A 22,447-nucleotide genomic window follows, 5' to 3' on the forward strand; every position below is an offset into this window, starting at 1 on the left:
AAGAGAAGAAGCATATATAACTTCAAACTCACAAACTACCGAACAAATAAAGAAAGTAGATGTTTTCTCAAAGACTCGACATGAAGATGTATGGAGTCATTCGGGAACATGCAGAACAGGACAAATTGTTAGTGGTCCAATTACAGCAGGAAAATCATTTGATTTTAAGCTTCGTTTAAGAATTCCTGTTAGAAGATTCCTTCCATTAGAAGCTATAAGATTTATTCAGCTTTTGCAGGAAACATTCAGCTTAAAGTAAAGTTCAGTAGCGACGCCTTACAATGCACATCTATATCTGTAAATGATATCATTGCTTTCAATCCAACTCTTAAAGTTGCATTTGCTTCAGATTCAAATCCACCGACAAATAAATTTGTTCCATGGAATGAACCATTCACTATTGATAACGAAGGCAGTAGAAGCTAGTGGAACAGTTACTATTACAACTGTAAACCAGCAACTATTTCGAACAAAGATGGATTTTAATGAATGTTTCATTCATCCAAAGTCATTCTCTTTAGACCCTAACATTTATACAGAACTTGTAGAACATTATACAAACGAGGCTTTATGTTTTCCTGTTAAAGTTATGGATTGGATTCCTATGGACGGTTCATTCTCAAAGAATACAGATAGTTCAAGTGCAACATTTACAGCAGCTTATACGCCTATTAATGTTAAAAGTATTTGGGCACTATTTAGAAAGAAAGACAACTATTATGTTAATTTTGAGAACCCTAAGTTTAAATATCTTCAGCTTTCCATGGGAGCTTATGGAAATATGCCTGCAGAACCTGAAAAATCATATGGACCTGTATTTTATGAAATGGTTGCGAACGCCTGCAATACAAACAATGATATGATAGGATTTAATGAAGATGTTATGAGGTCATTGGTGGATGATGGTAGTGTGGAACATAAATGGGATAGCTATGACAACACACATTTCTTATGTGGTTTTCCAACAGAAGTGGACTTTTGCTTCCAACAAGGTCAAACATCTACTGCTCCAATAACATACAAATTGTCTGTTAAAGGACCTATTGAACTAGCAACTGAAAATGTACCAAAGCCACTTATTGGATTTATGAGGGATTGTTGCTTTGCAATACAAGTAAGACAGTCAGGCATACCAATAATAAGACTTGATGACTATAACTTAGCCACGGACGACAGTGAGGAATAAAGGATGAACATTTATTTTTAAAGCTTATAAATGAGTTCTTCATCAAGCTCTCGCGAACCTTCACCATCTATGAAACAAACTTTACCAAACGATTATGGAGCACCTATTGATATTTCTTACGAGCTGCACAATGGCAAAGAGCAGTCTCACCAAGGTTAGGTGTTCCACCAGCTCCTGTCAAAAATAGCATTTGGTCAAGTCCTTATATAAAATATGGTCTCCCACTAGGTTTGCTAGCTACAGCAGGAGCAGTAATGATGTTGAAAGAAATAAAGCAAATGTTATAAATAATACTGAAGTAGCTGAAGTTAAACAAACTCCAACACCTTCGTCAAAACCAACGCCTTCACAAGCAAAACCTTCAATGACTCCTGAACCTATGGAAGTACAAACTCCTGTTCAAAAGTCAACTCCTAAACCGACTCCAACATTAAACCAGAACATACGCCTCAAATAAATCGTAAAACTCCTGCGTTTCCTTACTGAAAAATAACGTTATTTTTATTTTATTTGAACATTTTTATTTGATTGAAATGACGACTAAAGTCACTGAAGCAATGAAACAAAAGTTTTTGGTAGAATACATTAAATCAGGAATTATTCCAGAAGGTTTTTACGTTCATAACTATGAAGGATGGTAGAGTTCAGTTTAGAAAGATAAAGCAACCATTAGATAGAGAAGGAATTTTGAGAAAGATTAAACTTCATGAGGACAACATTGCTGAACTTAAGAAGAAGTTAGAAGAGTTGGAGAAAGGAAGAGAGTTATAAAGCAATGAATTCAACAGGTTAGAAAAGAGGTTAGATATCGGTTAGATCTAACCTTCTACCTAAATTTATTTTTGTGCTATGTTTTCATACGTGTGCGGGTGGTGATATCATTAATTTTTAAGTTTATTTTTATTTTATTTTTATTTTATTTGGATGTAATGACAGAACAAAAGCAACTCATACAAATCAAAACATATAACAAACATACATTTAAACATTTATTCTTCCTTCCTGAGCATAACATGTTCTTTCAAATACATCCGAGACCAGTTGACTTTTCATTGACTGTTTATAAAGATAGAAATAGTTATATATCATTAAACCATACGATGACGAAGGTAAGTTATGTAAATTGTACGTTAAGAAGTTAGAGAAAGTTTATGGCTTCAAGTATGACTACAATAGGGTTAACACTGATGATGAAGATATTGAGGAAAATTTATGAGAACATTAGTGAAGTCGTTAGTGAGAACGATAGTGAGAACGTTTATTTTTTACATTAGTGAGTTCGTTAGTGAAGTGGTTGGCGGCTTTGTAAATATTTAAAGGTTAAATTAGTTTTTGCGTTCATGTTGTAAAATATACGTTAACGGTTTTGTAAAGTGTCAAATTCACAAGTATTGGGTAAGGTGGAACGCAGTGCCACCATACCAAAGACTTGTATACTAACTGTTGTTGGATATAACTTCATAACATAATGGTTCGTTCGACTCAGAACGTTGCAGTGAAGGCTTACTTTACATCGTTCAGAAACCGAAGGACTTCAATACAAAGAGATATAAGATAGGAAGAACATATAATATAACTCAAAGATATGACAGTACAGTCAATAGAGTTAAGGTTGTGTTCGTTAACGATATGAGAGCTGCAGAAACAGAACTACTTGAAAAGTTTGAGAAAATGTATGGTGCTCCATAAAAGGTAAAGAAACGTTTGAAGTAGATGAGATAGGTAAAGCTATAAAATTATTTGACGAAGTTGCTGAAAAAATACATGTAAAGCGTTTATTTTTACGCTTGACTTCAGATGGCTCAGGTAGCTCTATAAAGGTAAATTGTCTTGTCAATCCTTCTGGTATTCCGAGTCCTTCCATTCCGACATTCCAAGTCCTTCCTTCCAACAAAGAAAAAAAATTTCCCGACAACTGGAAAAAATTTCCTGACAACTGGAAAAAAATTTCCCGACAACTGAAAAAAAATTTCCTGTTGTTCGTCCGTAAACCATTCAAATTTTCGAAAATTGAGAACTTTTTGGTCGAACTTCAGAAAAAGTTTTTCCCTTCCGACAGAAAAAAAGTTTTTTCCTTCCGAATTCCCCGATTTTTCCTTGACATTCCGATCCTTCCTTCCGACATTCCGAGTCCTTCCTTCCAACAGGAAAAGTCCTTCCTTCCGACAGGACACAAACGGATGGCTGACGTTCCTCTTCCTGAATGTCTTCCAAAGCCAGAAGAACCGACAGCCCCAGCACCACAACAGACTAAGACTAAACACTTACATTTTTCAAGCTTGACTTTTTACAATTTGAATTTTGTTGCTGAATTCAGTAAAAAAATGTTTAGGGTAGAAGGTTAGATCTAACCTCTTTTCTACCCTCTTTTCTACCCTCTTGAATTTTCATGAATTTCCTTAAGATAGAAAAAATAAAGTTAGTTTTATTTTTTTTTATTTTTTTATTTTGTATGTAAGGACAGATATGTCAACATCAGAGAACACAAACAACAGTTATAGTCCATGAAGCTATAAGTGAAGAATATGAGTGGGTTCAGTTTAACAAACAACTCGTCTCATTCGTTCAGTCAAAGAGCGATATGTACCAAATGCAAAGTATTTTGACAGCATGTTTTGCTCCGATACCAAACATACAGACGATTGGTTCAAAAACCAAAGCACACAAGAACTTTTGAGCGAAGCACAGCGAGACATACTTTTTTCTGAAAACAGTGAAGAACAGCGAGCCCGACTTCCATCGGGGTCGCCAAAACTCTATGAAAATCGTAAAAATTTGCCAAATGGTTTGAGAGGTTGGTATGTACATAGACTTCTTGTAAATGCAGTTGCAATGTGGGCTTCACCTCGCTATGCTTGTTATATTTTCATGATGTTAGATGAACTATAATTTTTAGGGCATGTGTCAAACCGTTGAGTTTTCACAAAATTTAAAAAATAACGTTTACCATGTGAAACGTTTATAAAATAATAACTGGGGTAGAAAAGAGGGTAGAAAGGAGGTTAGATCTAACCTTCTACCCTAAATTATATTTTTATTGAATTCAGCACAAAAATCATGAGTTTCCTTAAGACAGAAAAAATAAAGTTAGTTTTTATTTTATTTATTTTTTTTATTTTGTATGTAAAGAACAGATATGTTAACAACAGAGAACACAACAACAGTTATAGTCCATGAAGCTATAAATGAAGAATATGAGTACATACAGTAATAACAAACAGTTACGTCTCATTCGTTCGGTCAAAGAACGATATGTACCAAATGCAAAGTATTTTGAATGCTCTTGTTCTACAAAGCAAGCACGTCATTGGTTTGAAAACACCAAAAGACAAAAGAACTTTTAGAAGAATTTCCTCAATATGTTTGCGACCGGTAGAAAACAGCCGGTCGAGATTCCGTACGAAAAATCGTGAAAAATTGCCAAACGGTTTGAGAGGATATTATGTACATAGACTCTTGTAAATGCTGTTGCAATGTGGGCTTCACCTCGCTATGCTTGTTATATTTTCATGATGTTAGATGAAATTCATAGACAAGAACGTGAAGAGCTAGAGAACAAGCTTGAAGCAAAAGACAAAAACATACAGAAAAGAATACACACGTTCGGTACCAAAAGGAAAGGAAAAGAACTATAAGTATATGATTTATACTGAAGAGATGGAAAATGAAGAAGACAGAGATATGGTTATGTGGGCATTTAGTCAGAAGAAACAACAAAAGCTTTTACGACCTTGCTAAGATTTACAAATCTGACAGAATTGTTTCTATCGTGAAAACTTACCGATTTCAATGACACCGAATGAAAGATGTGAAACAAATAGTTCAAGATACTTTACCTCAAACACACTATGATATTAAAGGTTGTACAATACTTACCTTCAAAGAAGACTTACCGCTACTGAAAGAAAAAATAACAGAGTATTTTGACAACTTCAAACAAGCAGAGTAAATGAACTCTTTATTTTTACGCTTGACTTTTTACAATTTGAACTTTGTTTGCGTAGATATGAATTCTGAAAGAAGTATGAGGGTCTTGTATGACTTTGTACTTCTCCCATAGTTCATGTCTGTCAAACTTACCTGCCATGGACTCTTTCATAAGTTCCATGAAATCGTCTTCGGACAATCCGGGGAAAGTATAATGTCAGTAAGTATTCTTTTAACATCCTTACTTAAACTCTTTGCTGTCTGTACACAAATGACAACTGAGATGTTAAAGTGTCTGAGCTTCTTAAGAATTCGACACCATATCTTGTTCTCTATTCTTTAACAAAGGATGAGATGCAAAGTCATCTAAGATAAAGAGACATCTATGAGGGTAAGTCTTCCAATCGTAAGATTGCAATTTCTTCGAAATGTATTCTATCTCTTTCTGTTTGTTTCTGAAGTGTTTCTTCTCTAATATTCTCTGCATTCCTCATTTGGGTCTTTAAACTTAGAATTTATATACTCATTTATAGCATTATACTTCAAAACTCTTCTTTGGTACTTCTTTATCCAATCTAACAACTCAGAGTCTTTTATACATACTAACTTAGACTTCTTTATAATATCTTTGAACGAATTTACGGTTTGGTCAAATTGACCAGAAGTACTACAAATAACAACTAACTCATAGAATGGGTTCTTCTCATCTAGTTCTTGTTGTTGTGCAGCCATTTTAAGATAAGTGAAAGTCTTACCCGACCCAGGCGGTGCAATTAGACCTGTTATACACCATTCTGAGCAAATAAGAACTTGTCATGTATGGGTTTTATCTGAGCATTTTCTAACTTCCTCTTGTTCTTGTTTAAAACATTCTCAAATTTCTTGTCAATGTCAGCAAACTTTTTTTCTAACATATTTTTAGAAAAATTAAAATTTTTATCTTTTAGAAAATGTCTAGCGATTTCGCTATCTATATTCGAGACAAGCTTTTCGACAGCAAAACATCTGTCGACCATAAAATCTTACATAGTGTAAACAAGAAAGGTGAATTTGTTCTAAAGTTCTGTTTCTGGAATATGACAAGAACCATAAAACATTAGGCAGAGCAGTCTTTAAGTTTGTCAATGACAGACTTGTTGACAGAGATGACGCCTCTTGAGAGATGAAGTCCAACAAAATTCTTAGAAATGCAAAGAGACACATGCGCTGTTCTTGAAGATGAAATAGAAAACAGAATAGAAGAGCTATTAAAGGACAAAGAACTTTTACAAAAATATATGGTTCTGAGAAATTTGACATAACTCCACCAGAAAAGAAGAAGAAAGGAAAGAAAGAGAAAAAAGTAGAAGAGAAGAAAGAACCTGAACCAGTTCCAGAGAAGGGGAGATATGACATGTAAAAATAAAATTTTATTTTTAGAACATTTCTGGGTCAATGTCAATGTTCTCTTCCTCTTTAGGAGCAAACACTGGCTTAGACTCTAAAATCTTTTTACCCCAATTTACCTTGAACTTCAACTATCTTAGACTCATAATATTCATAGTCGTCTGCTTTCTTTGGTTCATAAGGTATAACAAGTTTGTAGCTTTACCTTTTCGAGTTTTGAGAACCTTCTGTCAAAACTTTCTTTGACTGCTAACAAACCTTCTATGTCTAAGTCTTCAAATTTCGCACCATTTTTAGTCACAATAGCAAACTTAACTGGTTCGATGTTCCAAACTTTGTCAAATGAAGACTTTTCAAAATGGTAGAAGTAAACATTCAAATATGCGAATGGAGCTAACTTATCTTTGACTTCTGTCATGTACTTATTTACTGAGATGAATTTTGCCATCTTTTCTATCGGATAAAAAAATATTTTTTTTTAAAAACGTTTTAAAATGGTATGCCATATAGCTTCTTGAATTTGTTAAGAAGTATTTGAACGCATTTTCCATCTGTATCTCTAGTGTTTACATAAGCATAGCCTTCCTTAGTAAAATATATTGTAATTTCCTATAGTTTACGCCGGTATAAAAGTAGAAAGAGTCTTGTTCTTCGCTATAGTAGTAAAACTCCAACGTATGCTTGCCATATGTCTGTAATTTCAATTGTTTCATCTTTCTAGTTCGTCGACAAATTCGAATACAATATCTCTAAATTTGCTTTTGTTCTTATTGTTTTCAGAACGAGTAACCCAACGTAAATTTTCAAGTCTATTGTCGTTTCTTATATGGTTTATATGGTCTACAAAAGGTAGATTGTTAGGGTTCGGTATAAAATGAGTTGCAATGACAACATGTTTAAAATAGTGTTTTCCACCAATCCTCATCCTAGCATATCCGTTATTTCCCTCCCATCCGCTTAAAACTCTTTTTGTCTTTTTGTTTCTGACTTCAAATGACTCACAACAGTGAATTTCATATTTCTCATCTAACAAACAAGTTTCCCAACGGTCTTTTCCAACAAACTCAGCGTACATTTCAAATAAAATAAAAAATATTTTTTTTAAATTTACTCAGAAAAAAATTTTCTTTGTATATACACCATTCTGTACGTCTAAAAGACTTTTGACATTTGCCAAGAATGTACGTTTAGAGGCTGCCATATAACCATATTCTTGACAATATTGTTATACGAATCGTACAATGACCTTTCATCTAATGACACAAAGTCAGTTTCATCTATGAACAGTTCATATACACTCTTGTTTGCTTCTAACAATGTTTGTCTCTCTCGGTATGTGGAATTTGTCTTGGATTGAACTTAGAATATCTAATGTCATGAAATATGAGAACAAGTGGTTGTAAAAGTCAGATGTCAAAGTTTCTGCTAAGTCGTCAAAATATTCTGTATCTTGCATATGAGAATCTGACGTTCTGACAACTACATATCTTCTGTCAGAACTTTCTAACTTCATCGGAACAGCATTGTTTGAAACCATAATGAAATTTACAACATTTTCACAAACTCTTTGGTCTTATATTTTCTTTCAACAATCCAACTTTGTCTGTTATAAGACTCTTCAAAGCATCTGAGTTTAAAACTTTTGTTGTATCTATACTTTGAAGTTCGTTACATACTATAAGTTTCATATTCTCTATTGAAGAGTTAAACTTGCCACAGATATTTCTAAGTTTGTCATATTCGGGTCGAATAGCCCTCTAACAGTTTGCATAAGATATCTGTAAAGAAATGTGTTCTTACCTGTTCCTTGTTTTCCAATTATAATGAGAGCAGTTTCATTTTTTAGCACTTGGATGTTGTAAGATGTTTGCAAACCAACATAAGATATACTCATAGACTCTTTCGTTTCATTGCATATAATTTCTTTGACATGGTCTAACCAAGCTTCTATAATATTTTCTTTCCATTTACTTGTTCGTATTTATATCCAGTGAAGATAGAATAGAAGTTTGGAGAAGGTGTATAGAACTTATACCTCGAACTGAAAAATCTTCTAACTTTGACAATAAGATATCCCAAGCATCTTAACATCTTCATGCCAACTTGTACGACTTTTATTTTCTTAAGTTTCTGTCTACATTCTTGTTCTGAAACTATTGTTGCTCTTGGTTTGTTAAAGACAACATCCCATTCTTTCATAACATAACATTCTGGGGCAGAGTCGACATAAATGACTAAACGTTTCAAATTCTCGACTGCTTTGTTATAGTCTCGAAATGAACACATATTTCTGAAGGCTTGGAAGTCATAAAAATCTGAAACATCTATTCTGTACATTTTTATAAAAATAAAAAAATATTTTTTTATTCTTGAGCTATTTGTTGCATTTGTTGCATTTGTTGCATTTGTTGCATTTGTTGTTCTTGAGCTATTTGTTGTTGAAGTTGTTCTTGTAATACAATACTTTCACCAGTTGCATCTTCCAATTCGAAACTTTCTGCCGTCATTGACAAATACATAGGACATAAAAGTTTTACAGGAACAAAGTTTGCGTCAACTAAGGTTAAGTTATGTTTGCTAAAGTGTTTGAGTTACTAAAGCTGAAAACTCTGCATTCGAATGAACAATAGGCAAACCAGCAGAGAAAGTGTTGTTTATACGCATAAGTATCTTTTGGTCATAGTAGTTTCTGTCGACATTCGAATAGCACTTTGAACCTAAGTTTGAAACAATATATAAAATAGGTGTGCTTAATGTCAATGGAATAGACATTCCTTGTATGACACCTTTTTCCTGTTATAGAAACTGTTGGTAGTAAAAACACAGATATAAGTTTTGTATTAATAGCTCATATTGTTTATAGTAAACTCAGTCGGACATCCAAACATAATGAAACCTGCTCTAGTTGCAGCACATGTTACATCCGTCCTTAAAGTATTAAATAAGTCAAACAAAACCTGTTGGTGGTATATCTGAGTAAGTATCTTCAAAGGAGTATTTTTACCATTCACAACAATAAAATCTTCTGGTGTCAAAAAGCAAAACAGGCTTTAAGTCGTCATTGTGTTTAAAGTTAGTTTACAATATCGTCCTTGAGGACTTTGTAAGTTTGTTGTTATAGAATTATATGACTCAGGGTTTTTAGTCGTAATAGTTAATAAACCATTGTGTCTTCTGCCATTTTACTTAGCAAATAAATTTTAATGAAATGTTGTGGTCGTCAAATATTTTTATGACGTCTGGGAAACTATATTTTAAGTTCAACGTTTCACCTCCTTTCATAACGTATATCTTGTCAATGACATTATATGCAACACCACAGCAAGCAATGTCGGGTTCTATTTCTTTGATGTTTATATCGTCTGCCTCTGTCAAAAGTTTCAATAGTTCTTTCAAACTTCATGAGGTGCGATGACATATGAGTTCACTTTTACAGGGTTGTGTTCGACCAAGTTTAACATTATACCTAAAGCCTGACAAATCTTCTCCTGAGTTTTAAGTTTGTCTTTAAGTTGTTGGTAGTCGTTTCGAATATCTGCAACAGAACTTAAGTCTCTGCTAACTTCAGGGTATGTTGGTTGTTTCTTTTACAGGAACTATTGTTATACCATCTTCGTCCTCGTATGGTTTCCCCACTTCAACATCTCTTTCTTTGACATTGAACAACAACACTTTGACTGTTTGTTTGAGTTGGTGAATTTAACTTCACATCTGCCACCGCCATTAAACCTTTTGAAACACTTACGCTTCTTATTTTTCGGAAATGACATTTTACTTAGAATAAAAAGATGGACGTATTCGGATATCTTATTGAATTGAAGCAGAACAAAGTTTACACACACAAACAATACAAATACATTGACAGAATAGTTCTTTACACAAACAATGGAAAATGTTATAGAATAGCAGTCTTTGCTGAACCAAAATATTTTCATAAAGCAGAGAGAGTTGGTATAACTGAAATGGTGAAAGTTCTTGAAGCAGACAAAATATAAACACAAAACTTACAGATATTTCTAAAGGTAAGTTTATAATACAATTTTATGTCAAAACTGGCGTACTGTCAATATTTGACGGAGAGAAGTCAGTTCAAGAACAACTTACTGACCTGCTGCCAAAATCTGCTCGATGGAAGCTGTCGTTATGCCAATCTGAGGAGCCCCAGCAGGTTTCATCGAACGAATCTTCAAAAGAGCATCTTTCCGTGAAAAGTGCTATTGTTTTGTAAACTTCTTGCTTTTAGTTCATCTGGACCGTCTCTGTCACCAGTATATTGTATTGAACTGTACCAACAGTTGAAATACCACCCATAAAGTCTTCTGAGTCAGCAAATGGAATGCCAAGCCAAAAGTTTGAACGGTCTCCATTTGTATATTGAGTTTTTTGACCTCCTGTATGAGTCCATACTTTCACATATGGCATAATAGAACTTTGCATTTCAGGGTTAATGGTTGTTGTGAAGTTGTTGTTAAAGTTCATAGCATCTAATGTCAAGTTGTATGACCTCATATCCTCAACTGTAGAATATTCTTCTCTTGGATAATATTTGCCATCTATGTTTATATGATATTTAATACCGGGGTTGTAGAAACAAGAATAGTCATTTATAGTTCGTCTGAACAGTACAAACATAGTATCTGCATGTTTCATTGCAGTTGTTAAAGCAATATCTGTTCTTGCACCTGCGGTTCCTGGATTTTGGTTTCCAACTTCACCTGCAAAGTCTTTGACAGATATTTGGTGTATAGGGAACATAAGTGGAACTGCAATATATTTGGCAGCTAAAGCATTTGAAATATCTGGGTCCAACATATAGACTGCAAGTCTGCTTTCTATTCTCTTGCATTCAAACTGTTCGCATGTAAACCTAACTGGGTCCCAAGCAGTTCCAGCAGCATTGAAATAATAGTTTACTTCAGTGTTGAGGTTTGAGAAGCCAAAGTCTAAGTCAACTTTGTCTTTGCAAAATTCGGCGAATGACGTTTGATTTGCTCCCTTTACGTCTGTAAGAGTGAATGGGTCTTGCGTTGGTGCAATGACTAAGTTATTTTTGCTTGGAGTAAGTTCGATAGAAATTTTTCCTGCCCAGTTTGGCAAGTATCTTAAAAACCTGAAGATGAGGAAAGATGACAAAGGAACTCTAAGTTTCAGTTTTACTTTGGTTACTGCTGCTGCAGTTTGTCCAGAAAGGTTAACATAAACTCCTGGAACGTTAGGGTCAAGTCTTCTTATTTTCTCAATGGTTGCGTACTGGTCTGTTTGTTCTCTAGCTTGTGGTTGTACTGAGTTTCTCAAAGCGAACCATTCATAGTTTGCCCATGTTACTGTTTGAACTAAGTCAGAGTTAGAATATATCTTATATCCCATGAAAACTTCTGGAGCATATTGGTATCCGACATAGAAAATTCCATTGCAACCTTTCTTGTCAGACAACTTGGCAGAAGGTTTTATTTCAATGTCTTGTTCCACGTATAAGAATGAGTTGTCAATAGAAATAATATGAAACCTGTCGCAAGCAATATCTACTGTTGTTGAAGAACCTTCTCCAAACTCACCTACGTTTCCATAAGAAACAGCAGTTGTATATTCGTAAGTTCCAGGAACTATTTCTGACCTTCTAATGGCATTGTCGCATTCGTTATACCATTCGGAAACATTTCCATTCATGGCATCCAAAACTGTTGGCGTTATATTCTGAGCGGCGTACATTTCATATGGGTAAAAATATAGAATAGTTGAATTTATGTGTCATAATAGAACCCACGTGGACCAAGCTTTACTTTCTTCCTGACTGAGTTTTTAACTCTTCTTTTTCCTTCATTGCCACTACTTTCACTAGATGAAGTTACTTCTTCACTACTTTCTACAACTCTTCTCTTCTTCTTTGGTAACTTGCCCTCTGCTTCAAGTTGTTGCATCTTTGCCTCATGTTCACCTAGTATGTTGTAAATTTCCCATGTCCTTTTTGCCTTTGGGCTCTGGTCGCCCATCTCAGGTAACCTATATCCTAGAAAGAGTTTGTCATAGTTTGTATTTGAGTCTTCGCGTATTGTTTGCATGACTCTTTCCTGAGTTTCAGGTTCAAGCTCTTCAAACAGTGCCTGTCCATATGGAATATGCTCGTTTCCAAATATATGTTTTTGTAGCCATTCTGGTTTTCTTTCCATGTTACCAACTATATCTTTTGTGAATGGGAAAGCTTTTACCCAATCTTTCAGTCTTGCGTCGTTTATTTCTGTAGTTGGTTTTATTTTGTCAAGGAACATGTTTTTCAATACTAACATTTCATTTGGTACTGTCCATTTGAGTTTTCTTAAATATTCATCCCTTCTCGGTTCATTGTCTGCAAAGTAAGTTTTTATGACATTTTGTAAACTTTCGTTTGCAAGGTCATGTACAATAGGTTCTCTTCCTTCGCTCTCCCTAACTTTCTTTCTAAACTCTTCACCAAATATACCATCTTTATGGTTCTGTGTAGTTCTTTGAGATAAATGTTCTAGAACGTCAGGTGTTATATTTCCATCAGCCATGTTCATTTCATACTGGTCCAAAATATCTGCATCTTTCATATCTTTCAATGGCATTAAAGCCGCGCTGAAAATACCAGCTATATCTGGTTCACCATTGACTTCCATTGCGTCTACAACTTCTTGGAATTGTGGTTGTAAGTTTATGAACCACCTATCCGGATTAGCTTTATGACCCCATCTCATTGTAGTTCCATTGTCTGCAGAAACAAAAGTAGGTCTGTTTCCATCTTGGCTAGGTTCTGAATGAACTTTAAACAATGTTTCATTTCTATATGTTTTCTTGAAATTTAACCTTTTATTTTCACCGAGTTCATCCGAAGATTGAACGTTAAATGCTCGTAAGTAAAAAGGGTTGTTGTATTTGTGTACATTTTCTTTCAGTGCTTCCATTCTATGCTGAATATTTTCATCTGGTGTTGGAGTCTTTTGTATGTCGGCAAACATTTTTCGATATTCTTCTACTATGTCAGCCGAATTTTTTTTAGACTCTTGGAAATATTCCATATTCTCCGCATACTCTTGTTGAGGGTCAAGATTTTTCGGCTGTTCCAAATCTTCATCTAGTTCTGTGAAGTTAGTTTCCAAAGGAGTGACTTGTTCGTTTCCTTCAGGCTCTTCTAGCTGTTGTTGCTGAACTATTTCTTCCATGTCTGGTTGTATCTGAACTTCTTCCTGTGGAGTTTCTTGTACCTCATCTGCTGGCATTTCATATATTCCGAGACCGTTTTCAACAAGTTCCCTTTCTAAGTCATCCGGACTCATAAACCTTTCTTCTTTCGTTCCGTCTCTATTTTTTACGCGTTTCATGAAGAGAGTTAAATTGTCATTTAGCTCTGACACCAAATATCTCGGAGTAAATTCAGTCATGTCATTTGGATGATATGCTATTAAATCATATCCCTTAGCGAGCTTGTATTTTCCAGGTTTGAAATTATATCCCATTTGGTGCTGAACCATAAAGCTAAATAGGTTCGGGTCAGTATTTCCTTCCTTGAACTTTCTAATAGCTTCTTTATATCTGTCACTAAAGTCAAGAGTATCTGGGTAACCATAGTCTTCCTTTAGCATTTTTAAGAATTCTTGGTTTCCTTGTTCTCTACTTCTTTTATGTCCTTGCTCTGTTTGTGGTTGTTGTTGTGCAGGGTTTTGAACTGTTGGTTGTTGTGCTGGTTGTGGAGGTGGTTGTTGTCCTTGCTCTGGTTGTTGTTGTGGTGCTGGATTTTGAACTGTTGGTTGTTGTCCTTGCTCTGGTTGTTGTTGTGGTGCTGGATTTTGAACTGTTGGTTGTTGTTTTGGTGCATGCCTGTGTCTATGTCCATGTGACGATGTAAATGTTCTAGGTAGTCCTGGTGCAGGTGCTTCTCTTGGAGGGTTTGGTGGTATATAAGTTCCACCAGCTGGCACATATGTTCCATCTGCAGCGTAATGTCCTACCTGACTTTTCGTTCTTAAGAAAGCATTTACTAGGTCTTTTTTGGTCTGTTGTAACTCTTTTTCTTGACTTTCCACAACAGTTGCTCTAACGGCGTCATAGGCACTTTGAACTGCCTGTCTCGTTGCTGCATCTGTTATTTTCGTCATATTTTGTGCTACTTCTTTTAACTCTTTGTCGAAACCTTCAGACTTCAGTTTCTTTCCAGATGAGAAGTCGTTCACTAGTTTCACCTTACTATGAAGAGCTTCGAAGGCGTTCTTAAAGTCAGCATTCATTAAAGCTTCATTTGAACTGTCTTCATCCGCTTGTATTTTTGTCCTTATTGACCCTATAAGTTGGGCTGCTTTAGCGTTGGCTTGGGCATCTAACCAGTCATTGTTAGCTTTTATATATTCTGCGCTTTTCATTGCCTTTTGCATTGCGTCGTTATTTTTACTTTCTTGTGCTAAGTTTTCATACTGTACGGTTTGATTTTGCAACTGTAAAAGTTTTTTCTGCCTTTACATTTGCTTCAACTTCTTTTTATACTCATCGCTATCCATATATGTCTTCAGGGCTTTTGTTTTATCTCTTCATCTTTCAGTACTTTATATTGAGTAGTATGGTTTTTCAAATTTATGACATCTTGTTCCATTTTTGCTACTTCTGCTGCTTTTTCTGACACTTTTTTCGCATATTCCTCTGTACTTAGTTCTTTCAGTTGTTCTTCTTTCTTCTTTTCTCTACGTTTAACTCATTGAGTTTCTTTGTGTGTCTGTCATATTCTAGTTTCTTTTCGTTTTCACTTATTTGTTTCTGTATGTCTATGTTTGACTTTTTGACATCTGTTATTTGATTTTTGAGTGAACTCAAATTCATTTGACTTTGAGGGTTATATGCTGTTCCGTCTGCAGCTCCACCATAGCCTGCCATTTTCGCTAAAAGTGCCGCTCTTAAACCTCCACTCTGTGCACCAACAACTCGGTTTAAAAGCATAGGGTTGCTTGACATTTGTTGCAACATAGTGGGGTCATTCAGCATTTGTTGTTGCAACTGTTGTTGTGGTGTCAGTTTTACTTTTGGATGTTTCAATGCTCCCTTCCTCTTACGTATATTCTTACGTAGCTTACGTGGCATTTTAAGTGAAGTAAAAAACATTTACGATGAAGAAGTTTCGACAAAGCATTTACGATGAAATCATGAAAATTCAAGAGGGTAGAAATGAGGTTAGAAAAGAGGTTAGATCTAACCTTCTACCCTAAACATTATTTTTTGGTCATTTACGCTCATTACGATGAAGAAGTTTCGACAAAAAAGTCAACGGCTGGTCGGCTGGGGTTCGGTCCTCCTCTTGGGTCTTGGGAAAAATTCTTAGGGCTAGAAGGCACGAAGTGCCTGGAAGCCCCACTACCTTTTTTTTTTTTTTTTTTTATATCAAATTGAAAAAAGGTATTTATCAAAATTCTAAATTCTTAATAAAAAATAACTTTTCAGAGGATTGTGATTTTGAAAGCATGAGTAATAAGTAAAAAATATCTACGATTTTAATGAGGGAATTGTTCCTTATGAGGTATACATTATAACTATATACCTCATAAGGAACAATTCCCTCTTGATAGCTGGGAAACTTTCTCTGAATAACTTATCATTTGGAGAAAGTTTCCCAGCTATCTATTAGAAACTAAAGGCTGTGAGGCACTAATATATAATCAGTGCCTCATAGCCTTTAGTTTGTTATTAAAAACGAGAAAACTTGTTCGAAATGATAAACAATTTCGAACAAGTTTTCTCGTTTTAAGGAGGGAATTGTTCCTTATGAGGTATACAGTATGAATATATACCTCATAAGGAACAATTCCCTCTGATAGCTGGGAAACTTTCTCTGAATAACTTATCATTTGGACAGAAAAGTGACACTTTACATGGCAAAAAATAGAGCCTTACTTTTGAGATACTTGAGATTGAAACTGAATCTTATGAGGCGGTGATCTTGAATCACTACCTCATAAGGTTCAGTTTCATATAAAATTTGTTGCAATTTGTTATTCTTTTGCAATTATTTCTTATAAGATTTTACATATTTTAGCGGGGAATGTTTGTTATCATGTATATATTATAAATATCTACACGATAACGAACATTCCTCGCTAAATTGCTGAAAAACTTTGAGGAAATGTCGAACAATTTCCTCAAAGTTTCTCAGATTTATATAGATCACTAGAGTCCCCTAGGCACTGATTCTGGTTCAGTACCTAGGAGGCTCTAGTTCTCTAACGAACTGATAAAATGTTTTTAAATTTTTGGATATTGCTACCTGTGAAGCACTGACTTCAAGTCAGTACCTCACAGGTAGCAATTACATTGAAAGATGGGAGAAACTTTGTCCGAATGTTAAACTATTCGGACAAAGTTTCTCACATTTGTAGTGGAGATGGAAGGCTTTGAGGTATATTGTATTAATATATACCCCAAAGCCTTCCATCTCCACTTGAAAGTGTCCAAACTTTGGGTTAATACTTTGCAATTAACCCAAAGTTTGGACACTTTCTAGAAGGAATTGGAGGGTAAGAGATATACATTCATATGGTATATCTCTTACCCTCCAATTCCTTCTTAAAATGGGAGAAACTTTGTCCGAATGTAAACTATTCGGACAAAGTTTCTCCCATTTTTTGAAGGAATTGGAGCTATGAGATACTGATGCAATGTCAGTAACTCATGGCTTCCAATTCCTTCCTAAAACTCATAAAGTGGACATTACATGCATATAAAATTTGACATGTAAAGTCCACTTTTTGTGAGCGGGGATTTGACTCCGTCAAATCCCTTTTTCGTTTACGAGAAAGCCAAATTCTCTCAAAAAGTTAAGTAGGACCAATTTTTTATAAAAAAAATCCAATTTCATTATGAATGTTAATTAATTTATATAATTATTGAATAAAAAATTTTCTTTGAGATTATGAAAAGTTCTTTGAAAAGTTATTTTTTCTCATTTTTAAATATTGTATTAGCCTATTTATTTATAATCCAAATTAAATAACTTTAAATTCAATATTTAAAGAATAATTTTGAAGGAATTGAGTTACTTCCCCCGACGATAAAATTGAGAGGTTTACATTTTGACCGAACTTAGCATGCAACAATGGAAGACCTAATCATGTTATATATAAAAAAAAAAAAAAAAAGGTAATGGGGCTTCCAGGCACTTCGTGCCTTCTAGCCCTGAAGATGTTTAGTATAAATGAAGTTTTTATTCGGAAAATTGTTAGTCTTCTGGGTCGAAAACATTATATAATGTGTCGCTTTTCACAAATTATATATGTTTTCATGCTTTGTCAAGACTTCTTCGTAAATGTTTTGTCAAGACTTCTTCGTAATGAGCGTAAATGACCCAAAAATATAATTTAGGTGAAGAGGTGAGATGTCACCTGTTTTCTCACCTGTTTTCTCACCTCTTGAATTTTCATGATTTCTTCGTAAATGTTTTGTCGAAACTTCTTCATCGTAAATGTTTTTAACTTCACTTAAAATGCCACGTAAGCTACGTAAGAATATACGTAAGAGGAAGAGAGCATTGAAACATCCAATAGTAAGACTAACACCACAACAACAGTTGCAACAACAAATGCTGAATGACCCCACTATGTTGCAACAAATGTCAAGCAATCCTATGCTTTTAAACCGAGTTCTTGGTGCACAGAGTGGAGGTTTAAGAGCGGCACTTTTAGCGAAAATGGCAGGCTATGGTGGAGCTGCAGACGGAACAGCTTATAACCCTCAAAGTCAAATGAATTTGAGTTCACTCAAAAATCAAATAACAGATGTCAAAAAGTCAAACATAGACATACAGAAACAAATAAGTGAAAACGAAAAGAAACTAGAATATGACAGACACACAAAGAAACTCAATGAGTTAAACGTAGAGAAAAAGAAGAAAGAAGAACAACTGAAAGAACTAAGTACAGAGGAATATGCGAAAAAAGTGTCAGAAAAAGCAGCAGAAGTAGCAAAAATGGAACAAGATGTCATAAATTTGAAAAACCATACTACTCGATATAAAGTACTGAAAGATGAAGAAATAAAACAAAAAGCCCTGAAGACATATATGGATAGCGATGAGTATAAAAAAGAAGTTGAAGCAAATGTAAAGGCAGAAAAACTTTTACAGTTGCAAAACCAAACCGTACAGTATGAAAACTTAGCACAAGAAAGTAAAAATAACGACGCAGCCATGCAAAAGGCAATGAAAAGCGCAGAATATATAAAAGCTAACAATGACTGGTTAGATGCCCAAGCCAACGCTAAAGCAGCCCAACTTATAGGGTCAATAAGGACAAAAATACAAGCGGATGAAGACAGTTCAAATGAAGCTTTAATGAATGCTGACTTTAAGAACGCCTTCGAAGCTCTTCATAGTAAGGTGAAACTAGTGAACGACTTCTCATCTGGAAAGAAACTGAAGTCTGAAGGTTTCGACAAAGAGTTAAAAGAAGTAGCACAAAATATGACGAAAATAACAGATGCAGCAACGAGACAGGCAGTTCAAAGTGCCTATGACTCCGTTAGAGCAACTGTTGTGGAAAGTCAAGAAAAAGAGTTACAACAGACCAAAAAAGACCTAGTAAATGCTTTCTTAAAAACGAAAAGTCAGGTAGGACATTATGCTGCAGATGGAACATATGTGCCAGCTGGTGGAACTTATATACCACCAAACCCTCCAAGAGAAGTTAGTATGGTTAACTTGGGTACTGTGGCACTGCGTTCCACCTTACCCAACTTAACCTTAAATATTTACAAAACCGTCTGACACATAAATGACTTCACTAATGACTTCACTAATGACTTCACTAATGACTTCACTAACGACTTCAGTAACATTTTCGCTAACGACTTCACTAATGAAAAATAAACGTTTTCACTAACGTTCCCACTAATGTTCTCATTTACAAAAGTATTGCAGCGCTTCCCATTGCTGTGCTTCACACAATAGTTCATATTCTTCAGTATCGCTGCTGTCACTCCAATCGTCAGAGTCAAAATCACTGTCAAAATAAATGTATGTAAGTTTTGACAAAGCTAATGAAACACGCTTACCGTTTGTATCTATTGCTTTTATATATCTCCCATTATGTTTGTTGTCGTAAACGCTCAAACTAACTTTACCCTTTCTCCCTCGTATCTGATAGAATGTATTTTCACGAGGAACGAAGAACAAATTCTTGAACTCATGACCGTTGTAGTTTGTTATCTCAATAGTTTTCGTCATTTACATAAAAATAAAATAAAAAATAAACTTAAAAATAAATGATATTACTACCTTCACACGTATGAAAACATAGCACAAAAATAAATTTAGGTGAAGTGGTGAAATCTCACCTCTTTTTTCACCTGGTTTTTCACCCACTTGAATTCATTGCTTTATAACACAAACGACAACACTAACTTAACCTTAAATATTTACAAAACCGCCAACCACTAACGACTTCACTAACGAACTCACTAATGAAAAATAAACGTTGTCAGAGGTGAAAAAATATATTTAGGTGAAGTGGTTAGATCTAACCTCATTTCTAACCTCATTTCTAACCTAGCCGCTTTGCGGCTCTGACCCTTTGGGTCTGTTGAATTCATTGCTTTATAACTCTCTTCCTTTCTCCAACTCTTCTAGCTTCTTCTTAAGTTCAGCAATGTTGTCCTCATGAAGTTTAATCTTTCTCAAAATTCCTTCTTTATCTAATGGTTGCTTTATCTTTCTAAACTGAACTCTACCATCCTTCATAGTATGAACGTAAAAACCTTCTGGAATAGTTCCTGATTTAATGTATTCTACCAAAAACTTTTGTTTCATTGCTTCAGTGACTTTAGTCGTCATTTCAATCAAATAAAAATTTTAATATTAAATAAAAATAACGTTATTTTTCAGTAAGGAAACGCAGGAGTTTTACGATTTATTTGTGGTGTAGGTTCTGGTTTAAATGTTGGAGTCGGTTTAGGAGTTGACTTTTGAACAGGAGTTTGTACTTCCATAGGTTCAGGAGTCATTGAAGGTGTTGTTTGTGAAGGCGTTGGTTTTGGCGAATGTGTTGGAGTTTGTTTAACTTCAGCTACTTCAGTATTATTTACAACATTTGCTTTATTTCTTTTCAACATCATAACTGCTCCTGCTGTAGCTAGCAAACCTAGTGGGAGACCATATTTTATATAAGGACTTGACCAAATGCTATTTTTGACAGGAGCTGGTGGAACACCTAACCTTGGTGAGACTGCTCTTTGCCATTGTGCAGCTCGTAAGAAATATTCAATAGGTGCTCCATAATCGTTTGGTAAAGTTTGTTTCATAGATGGTGAAGGTTCGCGAGAGCTTGATGAAGAACTCATTTATAAGCTTTAAAAATAAACGTTCATCCTTTATTCCTCACTGTCGTCCGTGGCTAAGTTATAGTCATCTAATCTTATTATGGGGATTCCATTAGCACGCACCTGAATGGCAAAGCAACAATCCCTCATAAATCCAATAAGTGGCTTTGGTACATTTTCAGTTGCTAGTTCAATAGGTCCTTTAACAGACAATTTGTATGTTATTGGAGCAGTAGATGTTTGACCTTGCTGGAAGCAAAAGTCCACTTCTGTTGGAAAACCACATAAGAAATGTGTGTTGTCATAGCTATCCCATTTATGTTCCACACTACCATCATCCACCAATGACCTCATAACATCTTCATTAAATCCTATCATATCATTGTTTGTATTGCAGGCGTTCGCAACCATTTCATAAAATACAGGTCCATATGATTTTTCAGGTTCTGCAGGCATATTTCCATAAGCTCCCATGGAAAGCTGAAGATATTTAAACTTAGGGTTCTCAAAATTAACATAATAGTTGTCTTTCTTTCTAAATAGTGCCCAAATACTTTTAACATTAATAGGCGTATAAGCTGCTGTAAATGTTGCACTTGAACTATCTGTATTCTTTGAGAATGAACCGTCCATAGGAATCCAATCCATAACTTTAACAGGAAAACATAAAGCCTCGTTTGTATAATGTTCTACAAGTTCTGTATAAATGTTAGGGTCTAAAGAGAATGACTTTGGATGAATGAAACATTCATTAAAATCCATCTTTGTTCGAAATAGTTGCTGGGTTACAGTTGTAATAGTAACTGTTCCACTAGCTTCTATTGCCTTCGTTATCATAGTGAATGGTTCATTCCATGGAACAAATTTATTTGTCGGTGGATTTGAATCTGAAGCAAATGCAACTTTAAGAGTTGGATTGAAAGCAATGATATCATTTACAGATATAGATGTGCATTGTAAGGCGTCGCTACTGAACTTTACTTTAAGCTGAATGTTACCAGCAAAAGCAGGAATAAATCTTATAGCTTCTAATGGAAAACTTCTAACAGGAATTCTTAAACGAAGCTTAAAATCAAATGATTTTCCTGCTGTAATTGGACCACTAACAATTTGTCCTGTTCTGCATGTTCCCGAATGACTCCATACATCTTCATGTCGAGTCTTTGAGAAAACATCTACTTTCTTTATTTGTTCGGTAGTTTGTGAGTTTGAAGTTATATATGCTTCTTCTCTTGCGTTGTCTTGAGAATATACGATACGACCATTTGCAAGGATTTGATATCCAGCAACTGCATAGAAAGCGTCATCGAAACCAATCCAAAATCCTGGTGGGTTTGTTTTATTGGAACCTGAACCAATTTCTTTATCTGCAATAAATTGACCTTCCATTTTATACGTAATGAATGTATTGTAAAGGTCCAACATATTTTCACCAGGAGGTGAGAGATTGAATGTTACCCATGTGTTATCTTTAGCAGTTCCAGGTTGTGATGGAATCTTTGCGTCAGAATATTTTCTATTAGTGTCACCAATTTGAACTGCATTGTCTATGATATCGAAATATGAGCGAATCTGATGAATATGCTCTGCTGGAGTAAATTCGTTTAACTGTTCGTTCTGCATGTATTTACTTCGGATAAAAATATC

The 22,447-nt window shown here is 34.9% G+C and overlaps 9 protein-coding genes and 3 pseudogenes across 12 annotated transcripts, besides 4 other annotated features; 4 read left to right on the forward strand and 8 right to left on the reverse strand.

The window, feature by feature from the left end:
• Positions 1 to 2,628: part of a mobile genetic element that runs on past the window's edge.
• TVAGG3_0785540 (uncharacterized protein) lies at positions 590 to 1,186 on the forward strand (the record flags this gene model as incomplete). Its single annotated transcript, XM_051246544.1, has 1 exon — positions 590 to 1,186. The coding sequence occupies one exon, from the start codon at positions 590 to 592 to the stop codon at positions 1,184 to 1,186; it is 597 nt and encodes a 198-aa protein (XP_051082019.1).
• Positions 1,217 to 1,672, forward strand: TVAGG3_0785550 (annotated as a pseudogene). Its single transcript has one exon. A coding segment is annotated over exon 1 (456 nt).
• Positions 2,629 to 3,674: 1,046 nt separating the features above from the next.
• Positions 3,675 to 12,154: a mobile genetic element.
• Positions 8,863 to 9,119, reverse strand: TVAGG3_0785570 (annotated as a pseudogene). Its single transcript has one exon. A coding segment is annotated over exon 1 (257 nt).
• Positions 10,916 to 11,866, reverse strand: TVAGG3_0785580 (protein of unknown function, DUF4106 family; the record flags this gene model as incomplete). The annotated part of the gene is made up of 1 exon (XM_051246545.1): positions 10,916 to 11,866. A coding segment is annotated over one exon (951 nt), but the record flags the coding sequence as incomplete, so codon positions are not given.
• An 86-nt stretch (positions 12,155 to 12,240) lies between the features above and the next one.
• On the reverse strand, positions 12,241 to 13,134 carry TVAGG3_0785590 (protein of unknown function, DUF4106 family; the record flags this gene model as incomplete). Its single annotated transcript, XM_051246546.1, has 1 exon — positions 12,241 to 13,134. The coding sequence occupies one exon, from the start codon at positions 13,132 to 13,134 to the stop codon at positions 12,241 to 12,243; it is 894 nt and encodes a 297-aa protein (XP_051082021.1).
• A 265-nt stretch (positions 13,135 to 13,399) lies between these two features.
• TVAGG3_0785600 lies at positions 13,400 to 15,098 on the reverse strand (annotated as a pseudogene). Its single transcript has one exon. A coding segment is annotated over exon 1 (1,699 nt).
• Positions 15,099 to 16,344: 1,246 nt separating this feature from the next.
• Positions 16,345 to 17,286: a mobile genetic element.
• A 325-nt stretch (positions 17,287 to 17,611) lies between these two features.
• Positions 17,612 to 22,447: part of a mobile genetic element that runs on past the window's edge.
• TVAGG3_0785630 (protein of unknown function, DUF4106 family) lies at positions 17,973 to 18,393 on the forward strand (the record flags this gene model as incomplete). The annotated part of the gene is made up of 1 exon (XM_051246547.1): positions 17,973 to 18,393. A coding segment is annotated over one exon (421 nt), but the record flags the coding sequence as incomplete, so codon positions are not given.
• TVAGG3_0785640 (protein of unknown function, DUF4106 family) lies at positions 18,549 to 19,250 on the forward strand (the record flags this gene model as incomplete). Its single annotated transcript, XM_051246548.1, has 1 exon — positions 18,549 to 19,250. One exon carries the CDS (start codon positions 18,549 to 18,551, stop codon positions 19,248 to 19,250), a length of 702 nt encoding a protein of 233 aa, XP_051082023.1.
• Positions 20,079 to 20,315, reverse strand: TVAGG3_0785660 (uncharacterized protein; the record flags this gene model as incomplete). The annotated part of the gene is made up of 1 exon (XM_051246549.1): positions 20,079 to 20,315. One exon carries the CDS (start codon positions 20,313 to 20,315, stop codon positions 20,079 to 20,081), a length of 237 nt encoding a protein of 78 aa, XP_051082024.1.
• TVAGG3_0785670 (repellent protein 1 family) lies at positions 20,363 to 20,821 on the reverse strand (the record flags this gene model as incomplete). The annotated part of the gene is made up of 1 exon (XM_051246550.1): positions 20,363 to 20,821. The coding sequence occupies one exon, from the start codon at positions 20,819 to 20,821 to the stop codon at positions 20,363 to 20,365; it is 459 nt and encodes a 152-aa protein (XP_051082025.1).
• On the reverse strand, positions 21,133 to 21,637 carry TVAGG3_0785680 (uncharacterized protein; the record flags this gene model as incomplete). Its single annotated transcript, XM_051246551.1, has 1 exon — positions 21,133 to 21,637. A coding segment is annotated over one exon (505 nt), but the record flags the coding sequence as incomplete, so codon positions are not given.
• TVAGG3_0785690 (uncharacterized protein) lies at positions 21,940 to 22,423 on the reverse strand (the record flags this gene model as incomplete). The annotated part of the gene is made up of 1 exon (XM_051246552.1): positions 21,940 to 22,423. A coding segment is annotated over one exon (484 nt), but the record flags the coding sequence as incomplete, so codon positions are not given.

This window comes from Trichomonas vaginalis, chromosome VI, assembly GCF_026262505.1.
Source record: "Trichomonas vaginalis G3 chromosome VI, whole genome shotgun sequence".
In the NCBI taxonomy this organism is placed as follows: domain Eukaryota; phylum Parabasalia; order Trichomonadida; family Trichomonadidae; genus Trichomonas; species Trichomonas vaginalis.